This window comes from Eulemur rufifrons, chromosome 5 (genome assembly GCF_041146395.1).
Source record: "Eulemur rufifrons isolate Redbay chromosome 5, OSU_ERuf_1, whole genome shotgun sequence".
In the NCBI taxonomy this organism is placed as follows: Eukaryota; Metazoa; Chordata; class Mammalia; order Primates; family Lemuridae; genus Eulemur; species Eulemur rufifrons.
This window is the reverse complement of record NC_090987.1, coordinates 19,864,164-19,885,759: the sequence shown is the minus strand read 5'-3', so window position 1 is coordinate 19,885,759 and position 21,596 is coordinate 19,864,164. Positions and strand designations below refer to the sequence as shown.

Genomic DNA, 21,596 nt, shown 5'->3' with positions numbered 1-21,596 from the left:
GGGGATCTGTTTATAGAAATCATTAATGGTAAATTTACTGTGAAAAACCAGCTAAGTGTAAAGTCAGGAACAGGTACAGATTGAGTATCGTTTATCAGAAACACTTGGAACCAGAAATGTTTTGGATTTCAGATTTCTTTGGAATTTGAAATATTTGCATTATGCTCACTGGTTTTGCATTGGTAATCTGAAAATCTGAACTCTGGAATGTTCCAATCAATGAGCATTCTGGATTTTGGAGCTTCCTGGATTTCTGATGTTCAGATTTGGGATGCTAGATCTGTACCAAAATCATACCAGGAACTTTGAAATCAGGCTCACCAACAGGAGGATTTTAAAATTTCAGCCCCTTTCTCTTGCTTCAGAGATGCTACCTATGCTTTTTATTTAATACATTAAAAAAGGGATTCCTAACTTCACAGAAAGTGAAACTGTACAAGCCAGAGTTTAACGTGAGCCGGCACTATGTTTTAATTTAGGTACAAACACGACCGAGTTTTTGTTTGAAGGATTTGCATTTTAAAAACCACATTTTAACCGTAGGTCCCACTATTGAGACTGCATTTAGAAGCTGGTGGATTCTCTCTGATTCAGAGGAAGATGAGTTCGTTGACATATTAATTCTGGGAAGGAGGTGTAGACTTCATATTCTATGCAGAATTTGTTTTATAAACTCAGTGAACGCAGATCTACTTTGAGGGCAGGACTACAAGACTAAGAGGTACTACTCAATCCTGGCCTGCAGGCAATAGCCAAAGACGGAGGCAGGAAACACCATTACTGTCCCCATCCACTGGGAGGGCTGGGCCAGGTAGGGACTGCCTTGCCCCAGGAGTGTCCCAGCTACAGACAGACTCCCAAGGAATAGTAGTTACCAAGGTCTTCCTTGACAAAGGATTCATACACAAGAACACATTTCTGAGTGAGGGGGAGAAAGCTATTTTTTCTTTAATTGGCTAACTCCAATTATGTTTTTGGATCTGTTAAGAAGTCTGTTTATCAGCTGACTGACCAGTAACAATACCACAGCTCACCTTATTAGGGCAGCCCGAGGAAATGGCACCTGCCTGGGCCTTTCTAAAAACTTCTTCCCTTCCAACTGGAAAACACACAAGGTAACGCTTTCCGACAAACCAATCACTTCCCTAATTCCCTTTTTCACTTATTTGAAACGTGTCAATAGGTACTGGTTTTCATAGCTCTGCTATTTAAGCCTATTTATAGATTTTAAAAGCCCGAGGCAAATCAAAAAGGGATTAAGTATGAAAACACTCTTAAAGATCATTTGACAGTTCAAGAAAAAAGTCAATTATAGCTGTATACATAGCTGTTACCTTGGAAGTCACATCTATTCACTTGTGTTTATAAGAATGTAAGAGATCTTTCCTTTAAAACAAACACAGGAAACTATAATAAGACATAGTATAAGAACAGTTTGAGATCTCTTGCCTAATATCTTATCTTTAAAAACTATGGCTATAAATAAAAAATATTTTCTTTTCAATCAATTCCTTTTACATGGTTAATGGTACCCTCCAAGGTAAAAAAAACCTCTAACTTTAAGAAATTTTTTTTTTTTTAACTCTAAATAACTAGGAGTGAATTCAGAATGTTCCCAACACAAAGAAATGTTTGAGGTGATGGATATCCAAATTACCCTAACTTGATCATTACACATAGTATTTTCATACCAAAATATCACAGGTACCTTTGGAAGACGACAAACATGGACTTTCCAACATTGGAAAAGGGATATTATTTTGTTATCTTCTAACAAATTCTCTTACATAGTGATCTGTTTATTCTAAGCATGAGTAAAAGCCTTTCAACTACCAGTACATTTTAAGCAGGAAGCTCTCCAGTACATTTAAGAACAAGCATTTTATAGTAAGTTATCTCAATAAAGCTCCTACATAAAATATTTAAAAATATAAAAAATAAAAATAAATTTTAAAAAAGCAAGTCATTTGCTCAGAACAGGACGTACGTGTAACCTTGAAAGAACATATTAGTGTAGAAGGCAACAAACACATGTACTTGCCATTCCTTGATGAGCTGAAGTCATAAGAAGCAGAAAGAGGGGGACAGAGAACATTTAGGCCTTGTCTGAGTTGCTCCATTGTGACTCCTAGACCAGGGATTGCCATGGCTCAGGGTAGGTGGCTTTGGGCCAAGATGGTCTCTGGACCACAATGGTCTTGAGATCCCTTCTGCTGGGATGCAGTGGAGAGATGGCATCAGGACCACCACCCAGAACACGCTCGCTGCCCAGCAGGAGGCATGTTTATGTCATGTCTGGCACAGACACATGACCCACTGTGTGTCCTTCTGACCTACACTCGGTGGTGGCCTGGAATAGGCAATCTTTAGAGGAAAAAAAAATCTCTTTTTAAGGTTTTTTTTTCTTGTTGATAAAATATTCCTTTTTATAATAAATATGGGGAGGAAAAAACCTCCATCCTTTAGTATTTAAAGCAGTGAGTCTATTCATAACTTGAAATCATGTTTTAAAGAAGTATTTCTTTACTTAAGTCTCTATTTATAGCTCTCTGATAGCTGAGAAAGCAATTAGCTACATTATAACCTCTTAGGCAGAGTAACTGGCTTTACTAATTACATTCTCATTATCACGGTGTTATTTCACTGCTCTTGGTGGGAGTTCCTCAAACATCCCTTTGGCTGGTAGGATACATGGGAGTCTTCTATCCCACACTGCTTAAGAAATTAAAAAGTTGTGAATAATTATCAAGAATGCCACAACAAAGGAAAACAGCTAATATTCTCCCATAAAATAACATTAAATTCTGAATTTACACACATAGTATTGGAGATTTAGCTGCGCTGAGATGAAAACCAATAAAAAACTATGCATTTAAATTTTAATGCCATGACATAGGACCTTGTATTTTTCCAGGTCTTTATTTTTCCATCTTTAACATGGAGTCAGAAACATAAGCCTCTTAGGGCTGCTGTGAAAACTAAAAAATTTTAAGGAAAATAATAGAGGCTCCGTAAACAATGAGCTTTAGAAACTCTAAATGACAGAGGCTGCTAGATATGCCCATCTGCCCAGATGATTTAGAGCACACTTAGCATCACCCTGATCTGCAGCTGCGGTCTGTGTACAGCCCACCTGCAGGTTTATAGTGCTCTAGTGTCAATCTTTGCTTTCTGTTTTCTGGGACGTCTGAAATGGGCTGGAAAGAGTTCCGGGTGGAGTGTTCCCAGCACTTCCCCAACCAGGGTCTGGCAGCCCAGAAGCCCTCTGTGGTTGGTCTGAGTGCTGCTGACTACCATGACAGCATCTCAGGGATGGCAACAAGGTCCCCGTTTCTTTAGAAATGTTAGCTAGTGAGGGGAAAGCTAGAATTGTGGTGGGAGGGTAGGGAAGAAGAGAAGGAAGTTGGTTACACTTCAAGAATAGATCACAGACCTGTATTATCTTCCAATGTAGCAACATCTATAAACTTTTACATCTATAAACTGCATACTCTTGGAATCATCAATTCCACTTCTAGAAGTTTACCCAACAGACATAATTGTACAAGTATACAAAGATATAAAGGACATTCATTGCTACGTTACATGAAATAGCAAACTCCCAGCAGTTGTTTTGAAAAAAGAAAAGTAGACGTGTACTCATGTGGAAAGATGGCCAAGATACAATGGTAAGTGAAAAATTAGATATATATATATACACACACACATATATAAAAAACATGGTTATTTCAATCTTAAAATGATATCCCAATATGCTTGAACACGAATAGGAATTCATCAAAAGATGAGTCAAGGAGTCGGAGAGAGGACTTACGTATTTCTTCATTATTTTAATTTCTTATGAGCTTACATTTAATTTCTAATAAAAACCCAGTACCCCCAACCTAAAATGGTAACTCCTGTACAGCAAAGAGCCAACGCAGCAGGCCCAAGACTGGTATTCTTAGAAAAGCCTGCTTACACAGTTGACTGCTGGCTGGTGTCTGGGAACTTAGACTTCAGGAGAGATTTCGCCATTCCCCTATAAGAATGGTTCACCGTATCTAAGTTGTTCATGCAAATAATATGGCTTATGCTGGATACCTACTTTCCTTCCGGAATTTTGGTTTGTGCTAGGCGAAAGGTACCTACATAACCGAACCCAAATAAAAACCCTGGCCACCAAGGCTCAGGTGACATTCTTGGTAGGCATCTCACAAGTATTGCCACAACTCGCTTCTATGTGCACCCCTGTAAAACCCCACTGGGATAGGATTCTCCGAAGCTTGTGCTTGGTCTCCCCAGGACTGTACTTCGTGCATCTTTCCCTTTGCTGCTTTTGTTCTGCATCCCTTTACTGTAAATAAATCACAGCCCTGAGTACAACCCTGTGCTGAGTTCCGTGAGTCTTTCTAGCAAATGATTAAACCTGGGGATGGCCTTGGGGGCCCCCGAAGTATCCCTATCACTTTTCTCGTAGCCCCTCTTGACCTAAACATTACTACACTTTGTAACTAAACTGTCTTTTTCACTAAGTTCCATGAGGTTAACTATATGTATTGGTTACCAGTATAGACTACACGAATACTTGATAAATTTGTTAAATAAAAATTTTTAAAAAAGCTCAGCTACTAATAAAACAATCAGCTGGAGAGAGTGTAGAGAATGTTTCACGTGCAATGGTCCTTTTTGGATTCTGAAACCTGAGAGTCATACAAATTAAGACACTAAAAAGTTGGTATCATGGCAGAACCAAACGCTGTATTCAGTACCGAGCTCCCTTCCCCTCACCTCTCATTTGTGCTCCTACCTGAAAGGAGAAACTTTTACCAAGACAGTTTCCTGGACCTCCGGGCCACTGTCAGACTCACAAGTCGTTAACAGACCTCCAAGCATTCTAAGAAACTGAGATGAGGAAGGAAGGCACTCCTAATGCTCCACCCTCTTACTTCTAACTCTTTCTCTGCGCCTTGTGGCTCTTTTTCCATCCCACAGCCCTTGGAAAAATGGAAAAAGTCCTGTTAACCACCGTGGACTGGAGCTCTGGACATGTGGGAACTGAGAGGTCAATCCTGAGTTGAACTCCAACAATATCCACACTCACCCAAAGCAAATTTGTTTCAGTGGTGACGAATTCCCTGCTGTTCCAGATATCCAGAAATGACAATGGGCAGGGGGTCCCTGCCCTGGACAGTCTTCATGCTGCTACTGACTAAAATCCTCCCTAAACCCCCCGGCCTTGGGGTTTACTTGGCTTTGTGTCCTTGGGTCTATTTTGCTGTGTGTATTTCCTCCATTCTATCATCTCACCCTATTGCATTCATCTAAAGCTCATCAGAAAGAGAATTAATCTGCCATTTCTACAGTGTTATCAGGCCGCTGCAGTGAGTTCAGTATCATGTGGTCTGGGAGAAAACCTAAGTCCTGGAAAGTCTTTTTCTGGGTTTCATCTGAAGGGCTAAAGCCAGCAACAGCCTCTGCATCAGTGTCGGCCTTTTGGAACACTGGCACACATGCTGTCCACCCGCCACCCAACCCTCCCCCCCTGCCTCCCTCCTCTCCTCTTCTAGTCACCTGTGTCTGTCTTTACCTGCCCACTCACAGCCCATTAGAAGGTAAGCAAGTAGGGGGAAGAATCTGTCTCGCTCACCTTTGTATGAAAACAGGTGTGTTTAGGGACGTGCCTCCCAAGGCAGGTGCTTAAAAAAGATGTGTTTGGATGAACTGATGCCTTGTTTCCTCTACTTGTAGAATGGACACAGTATTTGCTAACTTTTTGCAATGCTCACGAAAAGGAAATAATTCTGGAGATGATTATAATAGAGTCCAAAGTACTAGATTTCAAGTGTCCCTTAAATCCCACCTTCCATTCTATTACGTTTTCATTTACAGAGAAGTTCTATAGACTGCTAAACACAAATTAAACGCACAGATCCTGAGATTTGGAGAGATTTAAGTAACTTTACATCCAAGACAGGAGAAGGCGGAGAGGTGACATAGTGGACAGCAGTTGTGTTTCCTTCATTGCTCGCGTGGTCTCTCCTCCTGGCTGTCACCGCTCATGCACCCCTCTCCACACTGCTCCCCTGGCATGCATCTCCACGCCCCCGCCATCCCCACTCCCTGCTGCTTCCTTCCCTCCATCAGGCCATGCCCGAATGTTTTCAGACTGAAATAACCAACAAACCCCTCACTTTCCCCACCCAACATCTCTGCCTTCCCACCCAGAGCGGGGCCAACGCCAGCCTGTCCCGGGCCCCGCTGTGCTGGGGACATTCCTGCTCTCCGCCCCATTTGGATGCCCTTTACCTTGCTGGCCTTCAGGATGTTGATCTGTTCTTCATACACCGTGTCCCTGTTTTTCTCCAGAAAGCCATCTGAAAGGTACTCCACCTGGGGCAGCAGCGACAGGAGAGAGAAACAGTTAGTGCCTGAGCCGGACCCGGTTCCTTCGGCAGTTTGAGTACTTGAGTAGTTTCATCTCATCCAAGGGGGTGTTCCGAAAAGCGCTAGAGTAGATATGAAACCCGCAGATGTTCCATTTAAAATGCAAATCCAATAAACGTTCAGGATTTACACAGAGGGAACCGAGTATTCATTTTGTGGAAGAAAATATTGTCTTAAAAGGGAGTTCCCATAACAGAAGGCTTCTTTAGGGCTCTACAAATGCAGCTTCTCAGCCACATCCCAGCCCCACCGAATCAGAATTTGCATTTTAACAAGCCCTTGTGGATTTACGCACACATTAAAATTTGAAGAACACAAGGCTGGTGCATATGGAGTAAATCCATTTAGAAAAATTCTACACCTACACCAGTTCCTGGGAAAGGAGCCACCTGAAGCAGAGTGACACCTGGTCCCTGTAAGAAGCCAGACCACTCGGTGCCTCTTCTCCACTCCTCCCTTTCCTCTCCTGAGCTCCACGAGGGCAGATTCGTTGCTGCTGAGTTCCCCAAAGAGTGACCTTCAATAAATACTTAAGCATGCAGTTGGGTGACTCCAACACCCACTGTGAGGTTATGCTGTGTGGTAGCAATTGAGCATCCCCCAGAAATGGAGCAGATTGAATAAGAAAGGATGGAAGGGAACTATCTGAGGCTTCAGGCCACTTGAAATCAAAAGTGACAGCTCCCTCTTGGCCCAGAAATCCCCGAGTCTACCTGAAGTGGGGCTACGGCAATGCCCCACCTTATCCGCAAAGTGTACGACAATGAAAGCCGTGTTGGACATGCGGGGTTTCTGGAAGTGCTGGCTGCTGGAGTGCCGGTCGTAGAGCTTCTGAGCCCAGTTCTGGTCAGTTCCTTTGGGGACCTGCAGAACCACAAAACAGGGCAGAGGGCTTTGTGAACAGGAAAGAAAGAGTCGAGGCAGAGGGATGGAATCTGCCAGTAAGTTGGCTCCAGCTCTCAAACCAGGACCAGAGTAGGGCTGTGGAAAGAATGGTTCAACCACGGACGGACGTTCGGGATCCTGCCCCACGTGGGCTGGTTCCCGTGGGAGCATGCTGAGCCTCAAAGAGCCTGCTGGTTGGCAGACGCTGGAAGTGCCAGAGAGGATGAAGGTGGAAGACGAGGTCATGGGAGCAGAGTCACAGCTCGTGGAACAACCTGAAGGGGCTTCCTCCCTGCAGGTGGGCCCGTGACTTCGGCATCATGAACACGTCACATCCACCTCCATGCCAAGCTCCTGTCCACGTGAACAGCCACAGGAAAGCCCACCCTTGCTCTCTAAGCTCATCTAAATACCTCTGTCCCGGTTTGGCTGAAGTTCATCCTTTTCCTGATACTCTTCACCTCGCTTCTCTCTTCCTTGCAATTCCCCACAGCTGAGCTCCTGCACATACTCTAGCGTGTTGCTCACCATCGCTCATTAGGCTTGTCTTACCCGTTTGCTGGGTTTCAAGGACTGACCATGCCTTAATGTTATTTTCCTGCCCCTCAGAGAACTTAGAATTGGATTCTGGTCACATATTGGGTATTGAGTACCCAGTGCCGGATCTACAGGGTACTAATCTCTGCCTCCCCCAAAATTTAAATTCAGGTTGAAAGGTTTCACTGCATTAACAATTCTGAAGGGGCAGCCCCTTTTAATATCTTTATGGATGTCTTCAGAAGTGAAAAAGCATCTTGCTTCATTGAAAATATAAGAGTCATTGTAACCACCATTCAAATTGTCCAGGATGACAGCAACTCTCCCAACAGGAAGGTGCTCTCTCCTGTCACCCTTGACCTCCACTGCACACACGCACTGACCGGCATCAGTCCAGTCCTCAGTTATGATCATAACTCACTCGCCCTCATTAGTTCAGAGTACACATTTAGATAAGGCAGGGGTTGAAGGTGACCCTTGACTAGCTATTTAAAAAGGGCTTCACACAGTACATTAATAAAATCTTTGCCATGAAGAAAATGCTTACCTACTTAGGAAGAAACTTCTTAAATCCTTTGTAAGCAAACTGATTTTTCTCAAGCTTTAATTTGGTGTAACTATTAATAATATTGAATACCCAGTGCTAAGTGCCATAGGAAATTCAAGAAAAGAAAACCCTTTCTTGAAGGAGGTTATTAATTGTGTTGGGCAGACAATAAGATATTTTTAATTCAGCATTTTCTATATATACTGTGTTTTCATTATCTACAAGCATTCTGTGTTTAGAACCACCAGGTGTGAAGGAAGCAGAGGTCAGCCTGGCATGGCTGTCAGGACCGGGCAGGCCAGAGGACAGGAACAAGAGGAACCTCAAGGACTGGCACAACTGGGGCAGACAGAACCACAGTGAGAAGCCCACCTAAGCAAACAGATCTGCCAGGAACAAAATCATCTTGTCTTGAAAATGAAATTGGACTTCAGTGTGAAGACTCTATCCATAATCCTACATATCCACTAATTCAGACTGGCATGAATTAATAAGAAGAGACCAACAATTGATGTCACATGTATACATATGTCCTGACACCCTACCTCCAACAAAAAATAAGGGCCAGCAGGAATTTACAGCAATTAAGTTTCCCAGGTAATACTAATAGCTAATGCCCACAGCACTTACCATTTGCCTGGCAGTTTTCTACACACTTTAGACATATCAACTCATTTCACCCTCATATAATACTACGAGCTAGCCACAGTGTTTGCACACACTTTAGAGATGGGGAAATTGAGGCAGCGAGGTTAAAGCACCTCGTTCAAGGTCACACAACTGGAGTAGCAGAGCTGTGGATGCAACCAGGACAGGATGGTTCTGGGGCATGTGTTCTTGGATATGTTGCTTTCCTGCCTGAAAACAGAGTTTTGAAGGCAGCCATGAAGGTAGGGTCAGGTAGAAGGTGCTTTTTTCCAAAAATATTTCCAATAAAGTAGATTTTAAACAGCCATAGGAGGAAGAAAGAAAACCTTTTGTTCTAGTAACATCTGGATCACTGCTATCAGTAGTGCTGGAATATGCAGCTGAGTCAAATGCTTTAATACGGAATCCACAGGTGGCTTCACACAAGCTTTTTAATGCTCCTCTCAGAGCAGTGCAGAGCGAGCACTGGGCAGGGAGCCCAGACTCCAGCTCTGTCCTCATCTAGGTCGGTTCTGTCCCTCTGAGGCCTAACCTCACATCAGAAAGTGAAGGTCCCATCTGCATGAAATGCCCAGAACAGGCAATTCTATAGAGACAGAAAGTAGATTCATGGTTGTCTGGGGCTGGGGGCAATGGGGCGCGGCTGCTGCAAATGGGTTTCCACGTGGCGTGATGAAAGTGTTCTGAAACTGACTGTGGTGGTAAAGGCTGCCCAACTGTGGACACACTAAAACCCGTTAAATTGTATACTTTAAGCGGGTGAATTGTACGGTATGTGAATTATCTCTCATCAAAGCTGTTAAAAATACATTAAACCTTTCTTCTTTGCTATTAAAATAGTAATAGAAGGAGGGGGAGTGAAATTCCTCGGGCTTCCTAAGCCCATGTTCCACCAACAGCCTGGGGCCCGGGACAACCTTACACCACTGTTGTCTTTGGAACCGTGAGCAGAAACTGTACTCTCTATCACAGATCACAGATGTTGCCATCACTGGCCCAGGATTCAAACCTGTATTCCAGTGTTGGATAAGGAGACCCCTGGGGCCACTTCTTAAACCATGAACTCATGACCCGAACACAGAGTAAACTCTTATGATGGCAGCTGGGGCCCAGGTGAGGACACAGGAGGACACTGGCCTCCCACTGTCTTCAGCCTGACTTCACTCTCAGCCGCGACACCACTGTGTGAATTAGGAAGGTCTAGTCGGCTCTTCAGGCTGGGATCTGTGAAACAAACCAACCTAGACACCTGGCAGAGCTGCGCCCCTACCCAGGCCTCTCCACCTGGCAGTGTCTGGATTTTCACTCACTAGATTTGCTTCCAAGGGTCAAGGTATCATTTTCCAGAACAGCTCTGCTAAAATGCAAACATGTCACCTGTAAGGGCAGATGCTCTGATCGCATATCCTATCAGCCCAGACTGGCCTGTTCCTCTGAAAAGGAGGGGACTGATGAGTGTGCACAAGGAGAGGTAGAAGTTCCCAGTCCACAAGGGACAGGGGCTGGCCTGTCCCCCACCCCCATCCCCCACAGCCTCAGAAAGCACTTAAGAGCTTTCTTAAGAGCAGCCTGGACATCAGCATTTCCGACAGACACCTCCTCTCCGGCCCCCTTGGATAACCGCAGGACAGCCGCCAGCTGCCGTGTGGGGCTCAGGCAGGCTCTGACTGCAGACGGGGCCTGCAGAAGGGCTTTTCCACCTTGGCGGTTTAATACCCTGGTGCAGCCCATGTGCTTCCTCTGTTTCCGGTCTCGGGCTCTCGGGAGAGCTCCCTGCGTGTGGCCCCTCTAGACCCACGCCGCCCCATCTCCGTATTTCTAACTTAAACCCCAGATCGCTGCCTGCCAGCCACTGTGCATCTTCTCCAGGAAAGTGGTTTTCCCACTGGCTACCTTTACAGTGTGAGTCCTGGCCTTCATTTGACTTTGTGTCCTGTCACCTGGGGGTCACAGAACCCAATTCTTCACGGCACGATCTCATCATTCTTTCTCCTGCTGTGGAGTATGAGATGGGGAGGAAAGGAACACATCCACAGGGCCCCGTAGTCCACAGCCATCCGTCCCGAGGGGCACCGAGGTCCCAGCTGCGACCAACTCCACAGCGATTCCTTAACCTGCGTAGGCTCAGAGCCAAGGCCCTTCCAGAGGGGCCCACTCGGCCTCCCTATTTTTAAAGTCAGATTTATTGCAGAATAATTTCCATAGGGTAAAACGCATCCTTTTTAAGTGTACACATTAATGAGTTTTGATAAATGTAATAACACCTGTTGGCTTAAAATTCTCCTGTTAACTGGATGCTACATCAGATTACACTGAATCACCCTGAATTCCCAGAGCAATTAAAGCTGGTACTAAAGGTCTCCATGTCGTGAGTTTTTGTCTTATTCCTTAATTTGCTAGTCATCTTTTTTTAATTTTTTCTTTAGTATTTTTTTCTTTTCTTTTTTATTTTAATCTTTATAATTTTTTTATATTCACAGTAACCAGAACATATGCTATTTATCTTGTCTCCTCTGCCACACCTATAACCTCGGCCGCCAGCGAGTTTAAACGTGTCACATCCACAGCACTACCTGCTGTCTCAACACGATTAGCCGGAAACCCAGGCTTATCTGCAAATCTTCCCTTCTAAGGAGCCTTAGGGAGGTGAAGCAAGGAGACCTCAGGTAGAACACGCAGTGCCTGTGTGCGGCTCAGCAGTCTTCCCGAGTTGGCATTCCCCGCTCTTGATGCCGTTCAGCTGTCACTCTGGGGCCCTGCAGCTGTGACCCATGCCCCTACCAGCACCGAAGCGTGGCCAGACCAAGCCCTTGGCCTGCAGACCTCCCCCGTCTGATGTCTCTGTCCATCCAACTCTGCAGCTGTGCAATGGGACCAGCATTCTCCCTGCTCCGGTTTGACATTCCTGTGACATCTTCCCTTGCGTGGTAGCACTTCTTGGATCCTCAAACCACAAGCCAAAACAAATCCACAAGTGGCCCTAGTTTGCCTGCAAAAGGCAGGGCAAATCACTGAACATCAGTTAGGCACCTGATAAGTTCCCAGAATCAATCGTCCCAGAGTGTTTAGGCATTTTTGCGAGAGGTTGTGTGTAAACGGGAAAGATAAGACCAAGCCCCTGGAGTCAGGGTTTATGATGTGGTTAACTCTTCATCATAGAACCAGGTAGACCTATGGCAGACAGGCCTACTCCATGTGCCCTTAGAGCTGTACAACCGTCACCACTGGGGAGGAGCGTGAAAGAAAATCTGGAGTCTTCCTTTAGACAGGGTCTGGGGAGCCACACCTGCTCAGCATCCCAGAGGCTGGGGTTGGACACAGGACAGGGTGTTGCCTTTGGGTTAGGGAATGTGGAGCTGGAGGCAACAGTTACTGATAAGAGTTTCAGAGATTCCCCTTCTGCAAGGGGATCATGGGTCCTGGCTGAGTTTGGGGAGGGAGCTGTTGGCAGTAGATGCTGAACCAAGAAAGTTAGCAAGTGGAGAAGAGCAGAGGGGAGCCGGTAGGGCCTGGGCTGCGACTTTGGTCATTTAAGCCAGCGCCACTTAATCCAGGGACAACTGTTTTACCTTTACTGCAACCTCTCAGGTTGGGCAGGCCTCGACAAACACCTGTCGCACTGAGAAGTTATGCTTGCTCGGATACCGACTCTGAAGATGAAGCCCACATCTCTGAAGAAATAAAGAACTTCAGGAGATAAAATGTGCAAGCTGTAGAGTTCAGTGTATTTTCTTTGCCTTCTTCTTGTTTCCTTTTCATTTTCAAAGGCAATGAAACAAGGAGAGCCTTCCTGGAAGGAAAACACCTCCTCCTACCAAACTGTCAAGCTACACTCAACCCTTTACAGGCCACGTGTGGGAGACCAGAAAGTAAAAGCCACTGGGCTCTTCCCTTTCAATCCCAAGAACCATACGGCTTTTATACCTTTCAACTGGAGTTTCCATCACTGGAGAAACTGGTACATGTTTACCCACTTAGCAATCACCCACCAAACTGGGAAAGACTTTAGATATCAATAGATCCAATCCCCGTAACTCAGAGAGCAGGAAACCAGAGGCCAAAGAAGTTAGGTGACTGATAAAACCTGGCACCCCCATCACCCCACCTTCCCAGGGCTGCCAGGCTCTCTGCAGGCTGCCGATTCAGCACTCTCCCTGTCCCCCCAGGTAGAGTCCACAAAAAGCCCGACAGGGAAACCTACTGATCTCACCTGCCATCAAGCCACCCTATCACTCACTCATAAGCCATCTGACGTGGCAAGGATGGTTCTGGGCTCTTGAGTCCTCGCTCTCTGGGGACACCTGTCTAGATGTTAGGCCTCTCTTGACACCTAGGATATCTGGGGCACCAAATCCATACCACCCAGTCTCTGCTAAAAGAGGTGCATGTCTACCAACCTAGCAACACCTGCTGGTCACACTCAACGTGCCCCCTTCTGGTATGCAGAATGGATCCCAATGCTACCTCCCACCAACTAAAGTCCAGCTAATCACAGATGAAATTCCAGCTGTGACGTCTTACATGTTCTCTTGCACTGCACGGTTGCCTTCAGCCCCACACCCAAGCCTAGAACTGCACTAATTCACTGGCAGCATCAGTTTTACCTTACATTCTTCATCCAGCAGGTCCAAGATCCCCAGCTTCGCTTCTATGAGGTCGATACAAGGCTGGTTATCATGAAAATCAATCAAGGTCCAAGGGATCTGCTCCTTCATGTATTCTTCTTGCTCTAGTTTGAACACGTGCTAGGGCAAGAGGTGAAAAGGTCATGGTGGGTGAATTGCAGACACACTTTATTACTCACCTCCCCCAACTGCTCATTGAGTGCTGGGTCCTGTAGGAAAGCAGGTAACTGCTAGAAAGGTTTCGGTGCTTTTCACAGTCATGATTACAGAAAAGCAAAACACAATTAGGTGATTTCTCATTCCCATGAACCCTTTCCCAGGCGATTTTAACAATCACCTGTGTCGTTGTACCCCAACCAATCACAAGAAACCCCATATCTGGCTTGCAGGTGCTTAACCACCCTAGAAACTCAGGCTCAAAGGAGTGGGAGTCAAGGCCACGGGAGGATCATTTACAATCTCAGCACGGCTGCCCGACTGAGACTGCCACCTGACAGTGGAGAGCGCCTTCCCAAAGCTCAGGGCACCGCCAGGAAACCAAGCGCAGGTCAGGGCAGAGTGGAGCCCACGGGTCTCAGATGGAAGAGAGGTAACCTAGGCTGTCAATCCCAGGAAGAGAGAGAGACATCTCCCCAGCCCAGTATCCCTGGTCCGGATGTCCCGCCTACCCAGTTGAACTGCTGCTGGAGCTTCTCATTTGCATAGTTAATGCAAAACTGCTCAAAGCTGTTTACCTCAAAGGTCTCAAACCTGCAGAACAGAAGGAGAAAACAAAGGTAAGAGACAACTCCTTTCAGGGCTGCCCTCACCCTCCTATTCCCAGCCAGCTCTGTCCCTGGCGCCACCAGAGTCCCCAGTTTCTGCTCTTGTGTTTCAGGAGGCCACTGCTGCAGATGTTAGCACTATAGAGAGCCTTACTAAAGTAGGAAAGAACACATATGTATTTTCATAACTAGAAAAAGTACTGACAGCAGGAAAATTTAGGAAAAGCGACATAGAAAAAGTCATCAACGATTCTATCATTCACATCAACCACCAGCTACATCTTGGTAGGTTTCCTTTTAGGGATTTTTATATGCCATTCATTTTTTCCCCCCAAAATGTAAAGTTTTACCTATTCTTATTTACCGTTCCATTGCCAACACTTCCCCACACTGCGGCCCTGAAAGCAGTTTTAACATTTGCCTCGTTGACCACTGGATGGGTCAGGGCCGTGGTCTAGAATTCTAGGTCATCTCGGAATTGCAAAGGTGCCCACGTGAGGGGCAAATGGTGCTGAAATTCAGCCAGCCCCTCACACGCTGCGGAGAGGGGCACTCCCAGGAAACATCACCCTTCCTCAAGTCACACAAAGGTGCCTCCTGAGCTGGCTGGGACGCCCACACAGATGTATCCTATTCAGCCACACCCCCACTGAGGGACATTTTGGTTCCTTTTCCAGTTTTTAGTTGCTATCAATGTTGTGACAAATTCTTTGAATTCGTGATTCTTTCCTTACAATGCTGGCCTAGAATTACCACGCCAAAGAGTATCACTTCTTAAAAGGTGGAAGCAAAGTAACTCCTAGAAGGGTGGAACTAATTTATGTTATTACCCCACCCCACCCTCCCAATGTAGGAAAGTGTCTTGTTCTCCTAATACTGGTCAATAATTATCTTGTTGTAATCATTTTTATTGAGTTAGAGTTTTACACGCAATAAATGCACCAATTTTAAGTGTATATTTTGATGCATTTTTGAAAAATGTCACCAAGTGTGTAACTATCACCACAACCCAGGACAGACAACATTTTCAGCACCTGAAAAATTTCCCTTGAGCTCCACTCAGGTCTCAAAGGTCTCCCCGACAGCCGGCCCGTCCCTCACCACTGTGAGTATTAATGTATCACAGCTCTCTAGTCAACAGTGTATATAACTTTAAAAATCTTTGGTTGTTTGGTATATAAATGTCTGTTTGAATTTTAATTTCTTTGATCATTAATAGAGTTTAACATTTTTCTGTCTGCACGGGTCATCCATACTTTGTGAATTATCTGTGATCCTTGGTAAATTTTGCTGGGTTTCAACTTTAAAAACGGATTTATATTTGAGCTCCTCATACTTTAGAATATCAATGCTATCATGATTCATTGCTCAACTTAAATGTCTGCAATATGGCCCGATGGCCGTGCAGGGAAGCTACAGTCGGGGCCAGTGGGGGGTGGGATGAGACACAGGTGCAGCAGGAGGCGGCTGGGTCTTCCGCAGGCCTCGTGAGTTACACCAGGAGGTCTGGATCTCACCAGGGGATAACGGGGAGATCCTGAAGGATTTCACATTAGAAATGACAATGAGATTTGCATTTTAGAGTCGGGCAGGAGAGAAACTGATTTAGGGGAAGGTACACAAGACTGGAGGCAGGAAGTTGAGTAAGGCAGTTATTACTGGAGCAGGAAGCCAGGCAAGATCCAGTCAGGGTCCGATTTAAGCTTGTGGTGGCCAAGCAACAGAAAGGTTCTCAAGACATCAAGGAAGATGGGGACGAGAGGACTTCGAATGGCCGACAGGCTGTGCAGAGAAGGCCACATAACCGTATGATGTGTCACTTGCCATGCTCACAACATGACAAGCACCAGCAGCTTCAGCTACAATGAGTGGGGCCCACCTTGTACACTGAACAACGGCATCAGGCCGAGGGGTGAGAAGGGGTGGAGATCTATGAGGAAGAGCTGCCTTGTTTGCATTCACACCCCGGACCACGTGGGCCGGCAGAGGCCCTGCCAAGGAGCCCCCGCAGAGCAATTGCCCCAAGTGCTTCCTAAGTTCTCAATCTGATGACTGCTCACAGCAAGCAAGAGTTACGGTCTATCGTTAAACCACCCTACAGCTGGAAAAACTGAGGTGTGGGGAGACTAAGTACCTGCCCAAGGTCAGAGAGTCAGTAGGCAGAGCCAGTATGGGCACAGCTTTAAATTCAGAGAGGAGGAAAAGTTTCATAAAAAAGGAAGAAAAGATGGCTCAGAAGGGCTGTGGACATGAGGGGCAACTTCCCAGAAGGGGAGATATCTGAGCACATGGTGAGGGGCAGAGGGCCAGTGCTAATATATAGAAACCGGGGACCTGGGGCACAGGCTTCATTCAGCCTTCTCCAAAATCTTCATTTCTCCACCCCTTCCCATTCTTCAGTATGAAAAACTGAATTTCCTCAATCTTATACGAAGGCCATACAGGCCCTTCCAATACAGCCTACTCCCTAAGTTCCAACCCCAAACAGAAATGTGACTGCTGTCTCCGGAGGGGTGGGGATGACAGTGGTGAGAGAGAGCACCCTATGCAGAGGGACCACCAAAATAGAGGCATCAGATACCCAACAGGCTGGGTCAGTGCCCAGAAGGCATCAGGCTTCTCCTCCCTGGCACCCACCTCCCCTGCCAAGGTATGAGACATGAAAAAGTGGGAAATTTTGAGATCAAAGGCATCAACTGCTTAGAGACAACCACATTAAAGCACAGCCTTTGGCCATGCCAATGTGAGAGAAAATTCTAGGTTAATAAAACAAGATCAAAGATGCAAAGTCCATGCTGGGACGAAGGATCCCACCCCTGTGCACTCCAGACCAGCAGAAGACAGGCACTGGATGGGGGGGCCCTCCCAGCCCAGGTGACGGTCCCTCAGACCAAGTTACATCCCCTAGAACCTCATTCCCTCCACCCTGCCAGTCTCCCACCCCAAGAGAGGTTGCTGACAACACCCAAGCCCCAGAGGAAATTTAATTAACAAAACCTAGAAGGAAGATAAAGAGCCACCCCAGCAATTGGCCAGATAATAGCAACTGGGTGTGCTGGCAGAGCCTTGCGCTGAGCTCCGGAGAGGGTTTAAATACCTACTGCTTGTCATTTTCTAAAGGTTTACATGGGTAGCGCTCCACAAAGAACATTCTCATTAATTTGAAATGGCCTGAAATTAGCTCATAATTTTCCTATTTCTGAGATATTATCTGGTAACAATTCCTCTGCCATCTAATGTAATTACTGCAATGCCGGAGGCCCAGAGATGAACGAGGCGCTCGGGTAGCCTGGGAAAAGTGTCTTAAGATGACTGAGCTCAGAAAGCCACCGTCAGGGAGACAGGGCAACTTCTCCTTTACAATTATAATAGTACTTTTTCCCATCAACAGAGATGACTTTTTAAAATAAACACAATGAATCAATTTACAGTCCAACAACGTTAAAACACCACAAAGGAATTTATATACTAGAGGGAATTGAATTTTTCTTGTAAAATCAATGTTGAGAATATTTAGACGAAAAGCCTTTGGTGGGAGGAAGGTCAAAACATAGAATAAAATTCGATGCTGAGACGTGACATCTGGACTCCTGGTGGCACAATGATCACCTCTGCTTCCATTTCTTTCTATCTTCAGAATGTTGTTGAAAAGTATACAATTTCCTTCTCATTCCACCCCAGTTTTAGGGTGTAGTAAGGGCTACAAATGCCTCTAAAAATAAGGTAGAATTTGCTGGAAAGTGAAATTGCAATAAAAAGAAGTCAACCAATCACTGAGTTAATAATCAACCTCTGTGAACCTCTCACTCCCAGACCTGAGAGAGCAGAGAGCCGATGAGATGCTTCCAAGCTTCCCCCAGAGCACAGGTCAAAGGAACTGGAGTCTCTTAGCTCAGGCTCGTCTCTCTAGTTTACAAAGATCACACTCCAGCACTCTACTTTTGGGAGGTTGAAAAGATGGGATTATAGGTGAGATACAGAGGAGGGCTTCTAGGGAATGATTATTAAAAGTCATACAGAAAAAATAATGTGGGGAAATTCTCCCTAGAGAAGCCTTTAAAAATAGGACCATTGCGCATTAATGTCAGAGAAGTGATCCAACATCCTTTCGAGGCTCCTTTCTATTCTGAAGGCTTTGATATCTCACAGGGTACCCTAGGGTCTGTTAGAGAGGTTAATGTCTTGATCTTGTTACTAAACAATCTCAGGATTCTGGCTGCACCTTAGAATGGCAGGACTTAAATTCTGCTCCTATGTTACTCTCTGTGCTTGGACGTCCGTCCCTACACGGTACACAATCCCAGGCACTGCTCACACTTCAAGGCCAAGAGCTGTTATTCTCAAGACCTAAACCTCGTCAGTTTGCCATGTGCTGCAATTTCCACCTCCTCTTCATGCCTGGAATGCCCATGCAGGATATGGAAACACCCACTACATGGGAATCCTCTCCCAGCCCATCAGCCAGCTGTCCCAAGAACTGTGAGTGCTTCAATGACATGGTCCCTGCCCACAAGAGCTGCTGGAAAGATGACAGGAAACTGGCATATGAGACCCTCCCCAAGGAGTAGAAATTTTAGGTGCTATAGGCTTTTAGAGGATAGTGAGGCCATGGGGTGGTGGTGCGTGGTGCCGCATGGACAGAAGGAACATGGGACCTTATCTGAGCCTTAGAAGCACACAGGAGCATCTGGCTCCAGAAGCACCCCAAAGGGCTGCCTCGAAGCAATTCCGGAGGTTGCACTTAGCTTTAGAGCACTCTGAGTTAGTTACAAGGCTCTCCTGGGAGGCTGGGAGATTCCAGGGTAACCCGATAGCCTCTGGTCATCTGTTAGGTCTGGGAATGGTGGAGCCAGCCACGCATTTTCTCCCTGAAGGTGGCACGTGCAGGGGTCCTCTGGGCTGTCCAGGGCTGGGCCACTGCCACAGGCTAGAGGGTAAATGCAGTCACTGATTTCTGCTCCATTCTCTGTGAAACTTTTTAGTACTACTGGTCACAGAGGAGCTGGGGAAGTATCTCTGAATAACTATATTGCAACTGGAATATTATTCATAAGTTTATTTTGGAGAGTGAGACCAAGAAAACAAACCAAAGAACATTTTTTTTTCCCACCAAAATGAAGGCCAACAGTGAATCTAAGAAGTTTACTTACAATACATCATTAAAGTCAACCTACAGGATGGGAGAAAATATTTACAAATCCTATTTCTAATATTAATAAAAGGTTAATATCCAGAATATACAGACAACTCCTAAAACTCAAGAAAAAACACAAATAACCTGATTTAAAAATGGGCAAAAGATATGAATAGCTATTTCTCTCCAGAGAAGATACACAACTGGTCAAGAGGCACATGAAACAATGACCATCACTAATCACCACAGAAAAGCCAATCAGAGCCACACTCAGACAGGATTGCCACACCCAACAGGGCAGCCACCATCTAACTTGCTGCCTTTAACTCTGCCTGGAGTTCCCTCCAGGGTGTGAATCAGCACAGCTTTGAGATGCAAAGGAGTACCTGTGCATGGGCATTTATTTCTCTCCAGAAGGGCAGTGAATCGCTTTTTAAATACGACCACTTTACGGTATGGTTTGAGCAAAGTAAATTAGCTTCTGAGAAAGAACATGGATTAAGAAAAGAGAAAGCACAAAGGGTAGAAAATTCCCAAGAGTGGCCCCATGCTGGCCCTGTGATGGGACCCTACTCCCTGAAAAGCTGTCGGGTGTTCTCAAGGAGCCCCTGGGCCACTGTGAGGCGACAGGGGCACACAGGTTAGGAGGTGGCATGAGGAAGAGGAAACTGGGTTTTCCACATTGCGAACCCTATCCATTGAAAGCTGTTCCTTTGAAACCACAAACAAGCCTTCCCTGTAATCTATTTCTTCCCTTTGGAAAGTCACTGGCCTTCTAGAAAATAAACAATTATAAAAATTAAATGGCAAGTAGAAGCTTGCACAAGCCCAGCTGACGTCTGTAGCTTCAGCAGTGCCAGAAGCCCAGCTCACAGGGACCCCCGGCAATGGGCAGAGACTTCCACAGGGGTCCCTGGGAAGGGAGGAACAAGTCTATTTAAATTCTAAGCCCTGTTAAGAAAATATATAAATATAATAGAACTGAGGCAGGATTATTTTACATAGCAGCAGCATTGAAATCACAATATTATTACATGCCCTTAAATAATGAGTATGCACGTTAATCTTCCAAAATCAAAACCTCAGTAAAATTAGATTCTTAAACATGTGTATTAAGGGAATTGGGTCAGATGCTACAGCCCGGATTTCTTCAGGTCTTATTTCAGAAGGCAACACTAAAGCTTAGTATTTTGGGAAATCCAATTACCTGAAAGTACTTGAGGTAGAGAGAAGAACACCACATAATTAATTATTGACAAGAGGACACTAAGTTCCCAGAGAGCACAGACTGTTCCATCCTCTCCCAAGAACCAGAAGGGCCAAGCACAAAGCAGGCACTCGACTGATGACAAGGAGAAGTGGCCTGTGCAGAGTCACTCAGCAGAAACCCTGCAGAGCACCGAAGAGGATGCAGCCTCCCTCTCTAGGGTGACTTTCCACTGTGTGCTCCTAACCAGCGACGCAGTTTCCTTTCACACTTTGCTTTTTCCTCCCACCTTGACTGTGGCTCCTGTTCCCAAAGGTGCCTCCCCCAGCTTCCAGATTCTACCCCCCTTAAATGATCCAGTTCAAATCTCAACTCCCACATAAAGCTTCTCCTGAGTGTGCAAACAAGGTGCTCTCTCCAGCCTTGAGATAGCTGCAGCACCAAGTGTCCGAATCTGCAGTCACGTCTACAACTTCTGCCGATGCCTCTTGCATTATCTAACTCGTGCATGCGCCTTAAAACTCTTCAGCATGTTCCTAAGGCCTTGGTGATGCCAGAAATCTAGTTCCAGTCTTCTTTCTCTATAGCAGTGACATGCTCCAATTTGAAACCCAATGGTGAGCAACCGCATCAGAGATATAATTAGCAGAGCCCATCTTCACATGAGGAAGAGGCTGCTTTACTCCAACTTCGTCGTAAGGCGAGTCCGGCTGAGGTCAGGCCCAGTAAGCAGCTGTTTTCACCAGAGTGTTACTGCTCTTACAACACTGCACTTCTCTCGTCTAAATTTCTATTTTAAGGCAGAAGCCATGACTTCTATAAT

General features: G+C 45.6%; 1 protein-coding gene across 2 annotated transcripts in view; it reads right to left on the bottom strand.

The window, feature by feature from the left end:
- Positions 1 to 21,596, bottom strand: part of MYO5B (myosin VB) — a 273,903-nt gene that overhangs the window by 77,736 nt on the left and 174,571 nt on the right. For both annotated transcript variants that reach the window (XM_069468426.1, XM_069468427.1), the window contains exons 11-14: positions 14,337 to 14,418; positions 13,648 to 13,788; positions 7,168 to 7,290; positions 6,289 to 6,372 (exon numbers count right to left, since the gene is read on the bottom strand). In XM_069468426.1, the coding sequence (XP_069324527.1) occupies positions 6,289 to 6,372; positions 7,168 to 7,290; positions 13,648 to 13,788; positions 14,337 to 14,418 (430 nt within the window). The remainder of the gene's footprint in view (positions 1 to 6,288; positions 6,373 to 7,167; positions 7,291 to 13,647; positions 13,789 to 14,336; positions 14,419 to 21,596) is intronic.